This window comes from Hyperoodon ampullatus, assembly GCF_949752795.1.
Source record: "Hyperoodon ampullatus genome assembly, chromosome: 19".
NCBI lineage: Eukaryota > Metazoa > Chordata > Mammalia > Artiodactyla > Ziphiidae > Hyperoodon > Hyperoodon ampullatus.
Genome location: NC_136932.1, coordinates 47,199,155 through 47,214,895, shown reverse-complemented (window position 1 = coordinate 47,214,895; position 15,741 = coordinate 47,199,155). Strand labels below are relative to the sequence as shown.

The 15,741-nt window shown below is 36.1% G+C and overlaps 1 protein-coding gene across 1 annotated transcript in view; it reads right to left on the bottom strand.

The window, feature by feature from the left end:
- NF1 (neurofibromin 1) overlaps positions 1-15,741 on the bottom strand; it is a gene marked incomplete at both ends in the record, with an annotated part of 254,679 nt that overhangs the window by 128,791 nt on the left and 110,147 nt on the right. Inside the window, 6 exons of the mRNA XM_079725195.1 lie at positions 5,683-5,766; positions 5,971-6,044; positions 6,596-6,845; positions 8,005-8,166; positions 9,607-9,730; positions 11,280-11,359. Of these exons, the coding sequence (XP_079581321.1) occupies positions 5,683-5,766; positions 5,971-6,044; positions 6,596-6,845; positions 8,005-8,166; positions 9,607-9,730; positions 11,280-11,359 (774 nt within the window). The remainder of the gene's footprint in view (positions 1-5,682; positions 5,767-5,970; positions 6,045-6,595; positions 6,846-8,004; positions 8,167-9,606; positions 9,731-11,279; positions 11,360-15,741) is intronic.

The following is a 15,741-nucleotide window of genomic DNA, read 5'->3' as shown; positions in this document are numbered from 1 at the left end:
ACTGCATTGTTTCATTAGGTATGTCTGTTTTATGGGGAAAATGACCTCTCATGAATGACTGCTTTGAATATGGGACTCTTAAAACTTTGCCATTTCTTACAGCACATGGATTTACTACAGTTGTATCTAGTATTAGAATATGGCTACATATCTCTGCTGTCATGTAGCACATTATCTCTTTTAGGACCTACATTATCGGGTATTTATGCAAGTTCCCTGATCAGGAGTTAAGACAGAGCGGGGCTCACATATGGATGACTTAATGTGTAGCACAGTGAAAGAACCATTGGATACAACGCTATGCTTTGATAAAGTAAGCCTAGATCTTGCATTTAAGTACTTTACGTGATCTTTTTTTTTTTTTTTTTTTTTTTGCGGTACGTGGGCCTCTCACTGTTGTGGCCTCTCCCATTGCGGAGCACAGGCTCCGGACGCGCAGGCTCAGCGGCCATGGCTCACGGTCCCAGCTGCTCCATGGCATGTGGGATCTTCCCAGACCGGGGCACGAACCCGTGTCTCCTGCATCGGCAGGCAGACTCTCAACCACTGTGCCACCAGGGAAGCCCTTTACGTGATCTATTTTGACTAAGAGGTTGACTGGGCTCAGTCAGATAATGAATCAACTTCACACCTTCAATGATATATGCAATAATGAGTCACTAGCATCAGACATAGAAAGTCCATCGCAAAAGAACTTGCAGACTGGCTTATAAGCAACAATGTGGCAGAGCATATATATGGACTGAATTTCATAATTTCATACTGAGATTATCAAACACTGTCAAGTGACTTTGAATTTTTTTTAGCAGCAGAAGGACGACTGAGTACTTAGCATACTGACTACATTTGGGCTGCAGCACAGCTGAAAACACTGTAGTTGGTATATGCATGATTTATTTCCTTTATTCATCAAGAATTTGGATCCAGTACCACTTAGACACCTTCTTAATCTGGTTTCAGTTCTTCAGCCAAGTGTTCATACTGAACAGACATTATACTTGGCATTGATGTTAATTAACGCATTATGGAATAATGTATTAGCAGCTAAGGCTCAGCTACCTAAACAGTTATTTGGCATCTTTATTAATCTTCCCATTGAAAATAAGAAAGAGGAAGAAAAGCTCAGAAGACCAGCTCCATCACCTTGGTCACCTGCAGTTAGTCCTCAAAGCAGCAGTAACAGTGAAACTCATCAGAATGGAGGCAGTGATATTGAAATGGATGAGCAACTTACACATAGAACGAAACAGATGCAACAGCAACTTTCAGACACAAAGAAATCCAAGCAAGGAAGATCTGACAAAACTGCCAACAGTGGTGAAGATGGAAGTAGTGGTCCTGGAAGCAACAGTAATGGATCTAGCAATGAGGTGAATTCTAGTAATGCAAGCCAGTCAGCTGAGCGCTCTGGTAATGAGGGACAGTCAGAAGACACTGCAGATTTGAAGCCCTTCAAGAAGATGAAGATCACGGTCATAATTCTCTTAAAAGTAGTTGTGGTACGGATCTTTGGAACAGAAAGTTAGAAAGTCAAGCAGGCATTTGCTTAGGGGATTCCCAAGGCCCATCAGCAAGCAATGGAACAGGAAAGGACCTGTTTTCTAACACTGAGCCAATGCCATCGGTAGATAATCAAATACAAATGCTGGATGCCTGTTCACACGCTGAAGACCCAGAACATATTTCAGAGGAAATGAATGCTGCTCATATAGCACAAGCATCTCAGGAATCTTGCAGTATTACACGCACTGGGGACTTCCTTAGGAGACGATTGGAAATGAATTATTTGCTTGTCGGCAATTTAGCATCACTAAATTCAGCATCACTACCACCACCACCACATCATCATCACTACCATCATGGGCATATGGCTGATGATAAGCTAAGTTCAGATGATGTCAGTTGCAGTAGCTCCCAGGTCAGTGCAAAATCAGAGAAAAATATGGCTGATTTTAACAGAAGAACCTGGGTGTGAAGAGGAGCTAGTTCAGATTCATTTCACAGGCAGAGCTACCATCTCATCTCTAACAACATCTTGCCAATGTAGCATCTATTTACTATGAACATCTTAATCAAGGACATAAACAAGGACATAATCAATTCATAAACATCAATTCAACAGTAATTCTGTGAAAGACATTAATTTGGATATTGTTTGCAAGAAAGAAAACACCTTGTTGTGGGATACAGTCCAAGATGATGATACAGTTAATCTTTCTGAAGGATTAATAAATGAAGCAGAGAAACTTCTCAGTTCCTTAGTATGTTGGTTTACAGATAGATCTGAATGAGATTCATTGAAGGTTGCCTTGAAAATTTAGGAAACAACAGGTAAATAGGAATTTAAAATTTTTTTATTCAGTAGTCAAAGTTCACTTTGTGTATTCTTATCAACTAGGTGTGGTGAATTCATAGCATTTAACGTACCATTATCAACCTATTTTTTAGTAACTGTGGTTTTCATATTAGGTTTAAAGACTTCCCTTATAGGGTTCATATTGGGTTGGTCAAAAAGTTCGTTCGGTTAATGAATATGTTGTTCAATAAAGTTCTTGGTGAAAATGAAAAATGTCCTTAAAACCCAACGAACTTTTTTGGCCAACCCAATATTTTATCATTGTCTTGCTTTTATCGTACTTTTTGGCACTTTTCTTGATTAGATCATCTCCAACAGAAACAAAGGAGTAATAGTAATACTTATTCTCTTCTTGACTCTGGGAACATAGTGGTGATTACTCTGGTTTCAAATTACAGTTAAATGTTCTTAAACTGTGTCACAGTGTATATAAAATAAGCTAAATAAGTGATGTTAAACTGAAGCTGAAATATAAACATTTTGATTATGACACTGTTCTTTCATCTGGGGAATCTTTTGTGTCTTGACTTTTATAGTGCATAAAGAATTAGATTGGTGTTTCTTCTCTAGTTTGAATTCTGCTATATATTTATATACTTCTTATCGGGGCTCAAGTATTACCACAAGTTTCTTGATTTTCAATTCTGTTCCACTGGTACAATTTCAGGTTTCCCTTGTCTTATACTGTTTTGATAATGTTGTCTCATTCTCTGACATAGAGAATTCAGTTATTAACTGAATATATTATATTATATCATATCATATCATATATTTTCAGCTTAGCTCTGCCCAGGCCTGATATAAATGTCTAATTTTATTGAATATCTAAGTACTTCAAAATATTTATCTAGTTGAATTAGAAAAAGTATGTACAATATTTTATTTCCTACTTTTGGTCTTTAAAGGGTTATAATTTGAACAATCCCAAAAGAAAAATTGCTTGTTCGTGCAGGTATAAGAAACCACTAATAATAGACCCCTGTTAGTGGATCAATTGCCTCATTTTGTATATACTCTTTAAAAGGAATGCTTTTCATGACTGGATGATATTTGATCATTTACACAGATATTATGGCAGTTCACTTTAAAATGTTAGTTATCTTTTAAAAGTTTTTTTTGAAACTGTCAAACAGTTTTTTAATGTGATTATATCCATTTATATTCCCCATATGTGCATCTGCATACCCTGTGACCAAGCAATTCCACTGTTAAGTGTGTGCCTTACAGAAATACATCTATAAGGTCAGCAAAAGACACATTCAAGAATGTTCATAGCAGCAATATTCAAAATAACTAGTCATTGTATAACTATCCAATGCCAAAAAAGAATAGAAAAGAAAAATTAAATTGAGGATTGTTCAACAAAATAATATATTGCAATAATAATAAATGAACTACAACTGCACGAAATAGTGTGGCTGAATCTCACAAACATTATGTTAAGTGAAAGAAGCCAGATATTAGAGTATACTTCTATTGCTCTGTTTATATAAGTTTAACAACAGGAAAATGATTGTATTCAATCAGGATAATGGTTACTCTTGGTCATTAGTGACTGGAGGGGGCACAATGAAAGCTTCTGGGATGCTGGTGATGATTTCTTTCTTGATGTGGGTGCTGGTTGCACAGGTATGTTCACCTCCTAATATTTTACACTGTCACTTTGATTTACACATATTTTAGAATGTATACTTCACTTTAAAAAAACTATGCAAAGATGCAAAAAAAATTTTTTTAAGTAAAAAAAACCCCAACTTAAGATTATCATATACATTTTTAAAAGAGCCACTAAAATATTTTTATCATAGACTAATATAATCAACACAGGATATCAAATTTCTTTTAAAAAGCTTTGATTTACATGCATGAAGCTTGCAAACATTATGCCAAGTGAAAGAAACCAGTCGCTGAAGACCACATGTTGCATGATTCCATTTATACGAAATGTCCAGAACTGGCAAGTCTACTCAGACAGAAAGTAGCTTAGTGGTTGCCGAGGGCTGAGGGCTGGCGGCAGAGGTGCGGGGGAAGGTTAGGGAATGATAGCTAACGGGTGTGGGTTTTTATTAAATTGTGGTGGTGGCTGCACAACTCTGCATATACTAAAAACCACTGAATCATACATTTTAAACAGGTGAATTTTATGGTATGTGAATTATATCTCAACAAAACAGCTACCAAAAAAAAAAAAAAAGCTTCATTTTAAAGCCACGTGTCCCTCTCCCAATAATGATATTAGGCACAGATTTTTGCTTCACAAAAACATAACTTTTGGGCTTCCCTGGTGGTGCAGTGGTTGGGAATCCTCCTGCCAATGCAGGGGACACGGGTTCAAGCCCTTGTCCGGGAAGATCCCACATGCCACGGAGCAACTGAGCCCGTGCCCCACAACTACTGGAGCCTGTGCTCTAGAGCCCATGAGCCACAACTACTGAGCCCGTGTGCCACAACTACTGAAGCCCACATGCCTAGAGCCCGTGCTCCGCAACAAGAGAAGCCACCGCAATGAGAAGCCCGCGCATCACCACGAAGAGTAGCCCCCGCTCGCAGTAACGAGAAAGCCTGCACACAGCAATGAGGACCCAACGCAGCCAAAAAAATAAATTAATTAATTAAAAAAAAAAAACATAACTTTTTTCTTGTTCTAAAAAGCATGACAAGAAAAAAACAAGGGGAGACTAATGAATTTTTCTAAAACACCTAATAATGAGAACAATATGGCCATTACAAATCAAACATACAGAAGTATCAATTGTAAATGTCCAGGGTAACAGATGATAACAGTTGATGAATGAAATGCCCAAATTTTAAAACTTCATTTAACCTATGGTTCAGTCTTCTGGCCACCAGATCCCTTAATTAGAATACCTAATAAAATAGTAAAATGTATTGTTTCCATTTTAATTTATTTTTCTTTACCTTTGTCGCTCCTTTCCTGAAAATTCTGTGAAATACTCTGATGGAGAAAGAGAAAGAAAAGAGGGGAAAGAAATGGTCCTACCATAAATCATCTCTAGCTCAGAACTGTCCAATATTTCTGCAATGACGGAAACATTTAATATCTATGCTGTCCAGTAGAGTAGTCAACTTCCACATGTGGCTATTGTATGACAGAGAAACTGAATTTTAATTGTTTTTAATTTTAAATTAAGCTTTAATTTGACTAGCGGCTACCATATTAGTGCAGGTTTAGATGAACCACAACTAAGTATCAGTCTTAAGACATCTACATACTTATTATACTAAGAGGTCACTCACAAAAGATGAAGTAAAGTACATATGTTTAGGAGATCAATCAATAGACAAAATCAACTTCACAAACTCACCTGGCCATCTTCCATTTTGGCTTTTGGGTAGTTGAGGATTAGTTTTGTAGCTTGTTCCCACTTTGCATGTGTATCTTCCCAAGCCTGAAATGAAGGCAATTACCACTTGAAAGCAACTTTAAACCTAGAGCTAAAAATCAATCAGTAATAGGCAGGTCTCAAACCTGGTGCATATTATAATATCCTACTTGTAATATGCACATATCTTAGATTTGCTTCAAAAGCTATTCCTGGTCTAAAATTGAGGGTGGGGGCCCGAGAGGGATATTTCTGTTGCCGAGGGCATACCTCAGTGTTTCCCGCAGTGGGATGCTCAATTCGCCGCAGTAAGGCCATCACTCTTTTCTGAAGTGCTGCTCTTCCTAAGCAAAGACAACAACAAATCAACCTACTGCACTTAGAGCCCTGCTTGCCAACGGAGAACCTGGCAAGCCCAACCCAAAAGGCAGAATAGGAGGAGTGGAATGAATACTTCCAATGATAAAGCTGAACACTTCCTTTCACCAGCCTCACAGGACAGGGGCACTTCACTGGGACTCCACAATGTCCACAGCCTAAAATAGCTACTCCCACCAAAACTTACTCATAACATGTGCCAATGTTTTTAGAACTTCACTACATACAGTTCAGGCAGAGTAAATTATATAATCTATAACTGAAAGCAATTTATACTGCCAGTTTTTAAACAAATGTATATGGCATATTAAAAACTCAGTGAGAAATTAACAACTTATTTCAAATACTATTTACTTTCACCTTACCTTGTGCAGAAAAGGATTTCAGGTAAGCTATCTGAATTAGCCCTGTAAACTTACAAAGTAGTAATCTTAAATACATTCTTATGTTCCTAGAGCAATCAGACGTCACGTGATTCAAGGCAGACTGAGTGAAAAAAACATTACCCATGATTTACCTGTTGACATCATATTGCTGACAGAGGCAAACTCCATGAATGTGTTATAGTTGGGCAAGAAGTTGTGCACCGACACTTCATCCACCCCACACCGGATATCCGCTTCCTCACAGAGGTGACGAAAACAGGACATGGCAACCAGGACAGCTTCAGTGTCAGGGCTCCACAGAAACATGTACAGGGCCACTTCTAGTTTGGTCTGGGCTTGTCGGCATATTGGCGGGGTTCCGCTGTACCCTGCTGCACTATCCTGGGAGTCAGGAGTGGGAGGCAAATATTTGCAACTTATGTAATTTTACTTACAAAACCCAATAATACAACAAGCTGTGTACCAGATATGTCTGCATACACTAACCCACAAGAACTTTTCCCCTTTAACCATGATAGGATTTTCAAACCTCAAAATATCTCACCTGAATGAGAACTCAGATTATTTGGACCAACATAATACTACTATCTGTTCAATTTCAACTAGAATAGGTATCCTTTCCAGATCCAAGAAATGTAGATTAAGTCTAATATGAACACAAATAAAACACGCACAACACAAATCTACTCAATGAAAAATATAATACACTTCTCAGTCAATCATAAATGACTAAGGAAGAGGAAGTAACATGAAATTCTATCCACCCTGAGGGAAGAAATAAAATAATCATGCTGCAAAACTGACTTAACTAAGGACATGAATAAGAACTAAACATTACTGTAGAAGATACACTGGGCTCTGGATAACATATTCCGAAAACATGAAATAGAGAAATCCTCATTTACAAAATGAATGCAAATTCTGCAGGTAAGACAAGAGAGTAAATACCACACTGCTTAGTAGTTGTTTTTTTTCCTTCAACTGAACATTATATTGTAAATTATGGATTAAAAAAAAGCTTTGGTCTGAAAAAGAAACTCTAATCATTTGATATTTGCACTTGTATTATGATTTACTTTTAAAGGGAATTACGGACACAGAAGTCATGAAAACACTTACGCATAACATCAAGCAACATGCTTTTGTTCCCAGTAAATCTGTACTCTTTTTACTTGACAGAACTTTTAAACTTCTGGGCTATGAATGGTCTTTCTTATGGGATAGAGAGTTATAATAATTATAGTTATCAGTTAAAGCTTTTAAGTGTCAAAAAATCAAGTGCTGTTTACACATAATCTCATTTAATCCGCACAACAATTCCGGGGCAGAAATTATTATTATCCCCATTTTAAAGTCAAGGAACTGAATCACAGAGATGTTAGGAACTTGCCTGAGGGTCCACAAAGAACAGTAATAGAACTACAAGCTAAGCAGTTCTTCACTGTGCTATATTACCTAGTTGAAATTTACTCAAGTTCATTCAGAAAAAAATACAGAGCGCAGATGATGATACAAGAAAACTACAAAAGAAACTCCTTACCATGGATGAATTTCCTTTTCCCTTTCGGAGAGAGGTTCCAGGAGTACAAGTACGTAGTAATTCCTCATGATCCATGGACACCTGACTGGTATTTCCACTTGAAGGAACATCACATCCTACTCCATAAAGGAAGAGAAAGTGACAGGAACTTCTATCTGCCTGCTAGAAAGAAAAGAGAAGCCTTTTCAAAGTACTGATAACCAAGAGAAATAAATATTTAATATAAGTTGTCTTTCTGTTTGAGACTATCCTGGAAAACCTCTCCTTCCAACTCCTGTTCCCCTCACATTCACTAGAAACCCAGGTCAATTAAAAACGACTAAGATTGCCTCCCACAAGATTTATATCCTGTGCTATGGTCAGGATAACTGGAAGTTGACTCTTTTGAGATTAAGTTCCTCTGGACCAGTATTAACACTGGTATATAAGCCATATATAAGAGTGACTTCACTGTCCAGAAGACTACAGATTCATTACTGGATTACTAATGCTTGTACTCTGGAGAATTATACCATAGGCAAGGGCATGAAACATGAAACATCTTGTTCCTTATCTCTGGAATAATGCCAAATTCCACTATATTAACACACTAAGATAAGCCAGATATAAATAAATCCAACTTACCATCAGCCCATTTCTAAACAAAGAAAATTTAACAAGCTGCATGGTACACTGAAAAGCATACGCATTTGACACATTTAAGATTTCTCATAGGGCTTCCCTGGTGGCGCAGTGGTTGAGAGTCCACCTGCCGATGCAGGGGACACGGGTTCGTGCCCCGGTCTGGGAGAATCCCACATGCCGCGGAGCGGCTGGGCCCGTGAGCCATGGCCGCTGGACCTGCGCATCTGGAGCCTCCGCGGCGGGAGAGGCCACAACAGTGAGAGGCCCGCGTACCGCGAAAAAAAAAAAAAGATTTCTCATAGATTTTATCCATTCTAGAAATGGATAAAAATTCACTGAATCAAGTACTCCTAAAATTATGCTGTAATAGAAGAACTTTTTAATTGACTAATTATGGAAATTTTATGTTAAAAAAAAATTAAGGCTCTTCTCTAGCCCCCAAAACCTTCTCACCATACTTCAATAGTTCAGGATCAAAACTTTTCACTCAACTCCAAGGAAGAAGACTCCTGATATTTTCAAGAGGTAAAAGCTTTCTCGCAGAAATATAAATAAACCTAGATTGAGGGCCCTCAATCTCTTCCCTTCAGCTTCTTTACATATACAGATAGATAACATTCTCTGGGCTAGCCTAGCCATAGGATTCAAGTCTTATGTATGAGCTTGAGAGGAGAGATAGACTATGTTGTTACTCAATCTTCTTTGGTTATAGCAGCCCCCACTCCTCCTAGGACTGCCCCACAGAGTCCTGATTAACTCAGCTAGACCTTATCGGGATTGTGGCTTTAAGGCTAAAGGCTCAGAATAATTTTTAAAGAGTTGATTTGTCAGCCATTGTCTTCTGCACAAAATTTCCCTTGAAGACTGTAGGAGAGAGGAGCTGAATTAGGACTTAATTTGGCTAATACTCACTTCCTTAATCTCTTCTCATTACCATTCCAAATATTCTTCCATTTTGAAAGATGTCACTTTGCTTACCTTATTTTTAAGAAGAAATTTATTCCTGCAGATCAAAATTTCCCGCAACCATTTGAGAATTTCTGTGCTACTAAGCATTTGATGGCTAGTTAATTTCTTGCAGATGTAAAAAAGCATTTGTGAGCTGCAGAAACAAAGTTCACTGTTACCAGCATTGTCAACAAACAACATAATGCAGATAAAATCAGTCCATAAGAATGGCATTCTCTAATAATGGACAAAGTCTAGAGAAGTTTACTTTCCTTTCCAGGATTTGTTTTAGAGAAATGGTTATCAAAATGTTAATAGCATGATCATCAAAGGATGTAAGTATACGGATTACGTTAAAAAAAAAAAAAAAGCAAGTACTTCTAAGCCCCCTACTCTCCCAACTCCCAGCTGTTTCATCCATGCATCCCATTCTTGCAGAGGACTCAAGAAAAAATTATAGACCAGGTGCACAGCACAGACTGTATGTGAGCCTAATGCTCTAGAGCAGGGGTCTGCAAACGACTGCCTGCAGGCCAAATCCAGTCCATCATTTGCCTTTGTAAATAAAGTTTTAGTGGAACACGGTCACACCCCACTCATTCATTTACATATTGTCTATGGCTGCTTTCATGTCCCAACAGCCGAACTGAATAGTTATAAAAGACACTACCTGGCTCACAAAGCCTAAAACATTGACTACCTGGCCCTTTAGAGAAAAAGTTTCCTTATTCCTACTCTAGAGCTGCACTGTCCAACACAACAGCCACTAGCCAGCCACATGTGGCTACTGAGCACTTGAAATATGCCTTGTCTAAATTAAGATGTCCTGTAAGTATGAAACATAAAAAATTTTGAAGACTTTATTAAAAAAAGAATGTAAAATATCTTATTAATAACTTTTATATTAATTACACGTTGAAAAATATTATATATATACTGGGTTAAAAAACACACTATTAAAATTAATTTTACCTGTTTCTTTTTACTTTTGAACGTGGCAACTAGAAAATTTTAAGTTACATATGTGGTTCACATTACATTACTATCAAAAAGCATTGCTTCAGAGTCTAGGATTTAACTCAGCTGCCAAGTGACTTGGTGTACCCACTTCTATGATAAGAAAATGACAAAACCTGAGGCTTACACACTTACATTTTCCTCAGTGTGCTACCTCTGTGCTCAGTGAAAAGTAATAATTTATATAACCAAGGAAATAAATTATAAAATTTATATATATTTTGCCTTCTAAGCAGATATTCAGTATTAATTCATCCACTAAAAACACTGGTATTATCGAAAATGTATGAAAGATCATAGTTTAGAAAACTGAAATAAACTATTAACATTACAAAATTTTAATACTCTAAGCTTATAACTGTAAAAATCAATTTAAAACACAGTTGTAACCACATAAAAATCCGAAATAGAAGAGAACATACCAAATAACAGTACTTATGTTTGGCTAATGAAATTTAGCACAATTTTTAAAAATTTATTTTCTAAACTGCTGTGACAATGTTCTTACAGTTAAAACAAGAAATAATCTAATAATTTCAAGTCAAATAAAATACAAACTCATAAAACCTCTGGAGGTATAAATGAATAAAGTTTTACAATAACCTAAGTACTACAGAGTTAATATTCAAAGACAAAAAATACAAAATAAAATGTTAAATTGAATTAAAAAGTAACAGTGCATATACCTGATTTCCCAAAATGTTTCTACAGGAGCATCAGGATTCCACAAATCAATGCTATCTAACTGATGAAGAACCAACAGAGCCTGAATTTTTAAAAAAGAGAAAGAGAAGACTTATTCAAAAGAGTTTTGGAAAACATAACACTGGAGTATTTATTTTACAAATGCTAACAAACTGTGCTACTTAATTGTAGCCTCAACACACAGTATAGGGCACAACAGAAAAACTCTGAAGAACCAAAATCTCTAGGGGATTATATGTATTATATATATATAATATATATATATACAAAAAATGAAGTTACTTTATTCCTATCAGTCTTACTTTAAATGGTATATACACATAAGTTATATACTGATGAATTCAGAATGGCAATATACATGTGTAAAAAGTGCTTTAAGACACAAACAAAATAATTTCAATAAGTATCAAAGAACTCTATGGAAAATAAAAATAATCCCAAAGTAAGGAGATCTCTCCAAAACTAATACACACAAAAATATTTTACCTCAAGACAATATGGTACTGGCACAAAAACAGAAACATAGATCAATGGAACAGGATAGAACGCCCAGAGATAAACCCACGCACCTATGGTCAACTTATCCATGACAAAGGAGGCAAGGATATACAATGGAGAAAAGATAGCCTCTTTAATAAGTGGTGCTGGGAAAACTGGACAGCTACATGTAAAAGAATGGAATTAGAACACTCCCTAACACCATACACAAAAATAAACTCAAAATGGATTAAAGACCTAAATGTAAGACTGGACACTATAAAACTCTTAGAGGAAAACATAGGAAGAACACTCTTTGACATAAATCACAGCAAGATCTTTTGTGATCCACCTCCTAGAGTAATGGACATAAAAACAAAAATAAACAAATGGGACCTAATGAAACTTCAAAGCTTTTGCAAAGCAAAGGAAACCACAAACAAGACAAAACGACAACCCTCAGAATGGGAGAAAATACTAGCAAACAAATCAACGGACAAAGGATTAATCTCTAAAATATATAAACAGCTCATGCACCTCAGTATTAAAAAAAAACAACCAACCCAATCCAAATATGGGCAGAAGACCTAAATAGACATTTCTCCAAAGAAGACATACAGATGCCCAAGAGGCACGTGAAAAGCTGCTCAACATCACTAATTATTAGAGAAATGCAAATCAAAAGTACAGTGAAGTACCACCTCACACCAGTTAGAATGGGCATCCAGAAAATCTACAAACAACAAATGCTGGAGAGGGTGTGGAGAAAAGGAAACCCTCTTGCACTGTTGGTGGGAATGTGAATTGATACAGCCACTATGGAGAACAGTATGGAGGTTCCTTAAAGAACTAAAAATAGAACTACCATATGACCCAGCAATCCCACTACTGGGCATATACCCAGAGAAAAGCATAATTCAGAAAGAGACATGCACCGCAATGTTCATTGCAGCACTATTTACAATAGCCAGGTCATGGAAGCAACCTAAATGCCCATCGACAGACGAATGGATAAAGAAGATGTGGTACATATATACAATGGAATATCACTCAGCCATCAGAAGGAACGAAATTGGGTCATTTGTAGAGACGTGGATACATCTAGAGACTGTCATACAGAGTGAAGTAAGTCAGAAAGAGAAAAACAAATATCGTGTATGAATGCATATATGTGGAACCTAGAAAATGGTACAGATGAACCAGTTTGCAGAGCAGAAATTGAGACACGGAAGTAGAGAACAAACGTATGGATACCAAGGGGGGAAAGCGGAGTGGGGTGCGGGTGGTGGTGTGCTGAATTGGTAGACTGGGATTGACATGTATACACTGATGTGTGTAAAATGGTTGACTAATAAGAAAAAAAATAATTAAAATGAATTAAAATAAAAAATAAAGTCAGTCCATGAAGTCTGAAAAAAAAATTTTACTTCTAGGCCATAAGATAAAGTAGGAGCTCTCTTATTTGCCACAAATTCTTTTGGAACAGACGGGACAAATTATGTTTCAAAACGGAGAGAGGGGGAGGACAATAGAGTTTGTGTTTCAGAGCAGATTATTTACCCTAAGATACCTCAATGGACCACAGAATTGAAATCGGATGTGGCTCACAGAACACTCACAGGAATATACAACTAATGTACAAAAACACTACCATTAAATAAATTAATGCCATCAAGGGTACAAAGAGTAAAACTAGACTCTTCCTTCAAACCAGCCCTATCCTAACTCCAGCTCCACAATGCTTCTCCCAGACGCACACTGTTCAGCTCTGCACACTCTTTTCAGTCCTTGGTCAGCACATTGGGAGATTCTTTACTCCTCCTGAAAGCCTTTTATTAAAATTCCAATGAAACACTGTTCGGAACACATAATGAGATCGGATTTCTTCTCTTAAAAACCAAATTAAATGCATAAACTGCAAATACAGCTGCAATGATAACCTGCCTCACATTAGGAAAAATAAGTAAATTTCTAATCTTGTTCAACTTTGTAACTCCAAAAGTTATAAATTACATAAACACCAGACCTATATTTCCTTATTTCAAATACTTTCACTGTAATTATTTTGAGATGTTTAGTGAAAACTGCAATTCGTTGTGAGAATCGTCAAAAATTATATAGGTTATATAGGTTATACCTCTCATATCAAGGAAAAACAGCACAAATTAACATTCAATTTTGTTACTATTGTGCAAAAATTTAGTACAATTTACTGACACTTTAAAGTGGCAAATTCTGTAACATTTTTGTTTGACAAAACGTTTTTTTGAAATATTCAAAGAAAATGTGTTAGCCTTTTCTCTGCCTTAACATGAATGTTTTCCTTTTCATGTTCCTTTCCATTTTTAAGTTTTCTACATATATTTCAACAAAACTGTAAACACATTATACTCATTTCACATTTCATATTTTTCCATATTGCTATGTGATCTGCATGGTTTAATGGATTTTTTTTGAATTTTTGAATTTTATTTTTTTATATAGCAGGTTCTTATTAGTTATCCATTTTATACATATTAGTGTATATATGTCAATCAGTTCACCAAATTGAAATATCATTCTCTTGTTATTGAATATTAACACATTCTCTTACTAGTGAATATTTAAAATTCTCCTAATGTTCTATTACAAATAAGAGAAATAAGCATATATGTGTACAGCTTTTTCCTTTTAACTTATATTCACAGGATTAAAAAATTACAGGAATGGAATTATTTGGACAGAAAAATGGACATCTGTATAGCTCCTGCTAAATACTGTCAAATAGCCTTCCAAAAAGAATGCAAAGTATATACTGTTTTATAGAACCAACAACAATGTACACAAATACAAGCAATGAGTGTAACAATGAGTGCTGAAACACTTTTGGTAAAATAAAGCATGATAAATAATGAAGTACCAAATCTTAAATATATAGTTCAATGAATTTTCACAAATGAATATACCTCATATAACCATTACCCAGATCAACATTATTAACACCCAGAAGCCTTTTTCACATTCCCTTCCGGTCATCAGCTCTTGACAAAGGTAGCCACTGTTCTGACTTCTGTCACCATAGGTATTTTTGCCTGTTTCTGAACTTTATGTAAATAAAGGGAATCATACAGCATGTTCTCTTTTGTGTTTGGCTGTTTTCACTCAATATTATGTCTGTGAGATTCAACCATGCTTTGTACTTAGTGGTAGCTTGTTCTTTTTGCATTGCTTTAATAAGTGGAATGATAATGTTGATACACTTGAGTTGTTTCCAGCGTTTTTGCCTACTACAAATTATGCTGCTATTAATATTTTTTTATGTGTCTTCTGGTAAACGTACATATACATTTCTGTTGGATACATACCTAGGAGGAGAATTGCTAAGTCATATGTTTAGCTTTTGTAGATATATTGCAAAACAATTTTTAATGATGGTTGTACTAATTTACTTTCTTACGAGCAGGATATGAGTAAAAACAAAGCACAGTTTGATCCTTGAACAATGAGGTTAGGGGTGCTGACCCTCCATGCAGTAAAAAATGCACATATAACTTGTGACTCTCTAAAAACTTAACTACTAATAGCCTACTGTTGACTGGAAGCCTTACCAATACCATAGTCGATTAATACAAATTTTGGATGTCATGTATATTATATACTATATTCTTACAATAAAGCTAGTAAAAAGAAAATGCTGTTAAAAAATCATCAAGAAAAACATCTATAGTACTGTACTGTATTTATCAATACTGTAAGTTTACGTCATGTTTACAAGATGAATCAGCTTTTTCTATTACAATGATGGCATCTTCGATAGTGTAATCCTTCCAGACTTTCATGATGTTCTCTCTATTTGGGTTCTCTTCCATAGCGTTGATAATCCTTTTCACAGGGTACCGAGTGTAATGAGCCTTAAAGGTCCTTATGAACCCCTGATCTAGAGGCTGAATTAGAGACATGTTTGGGGCAATCAGGCCACTTTGACAC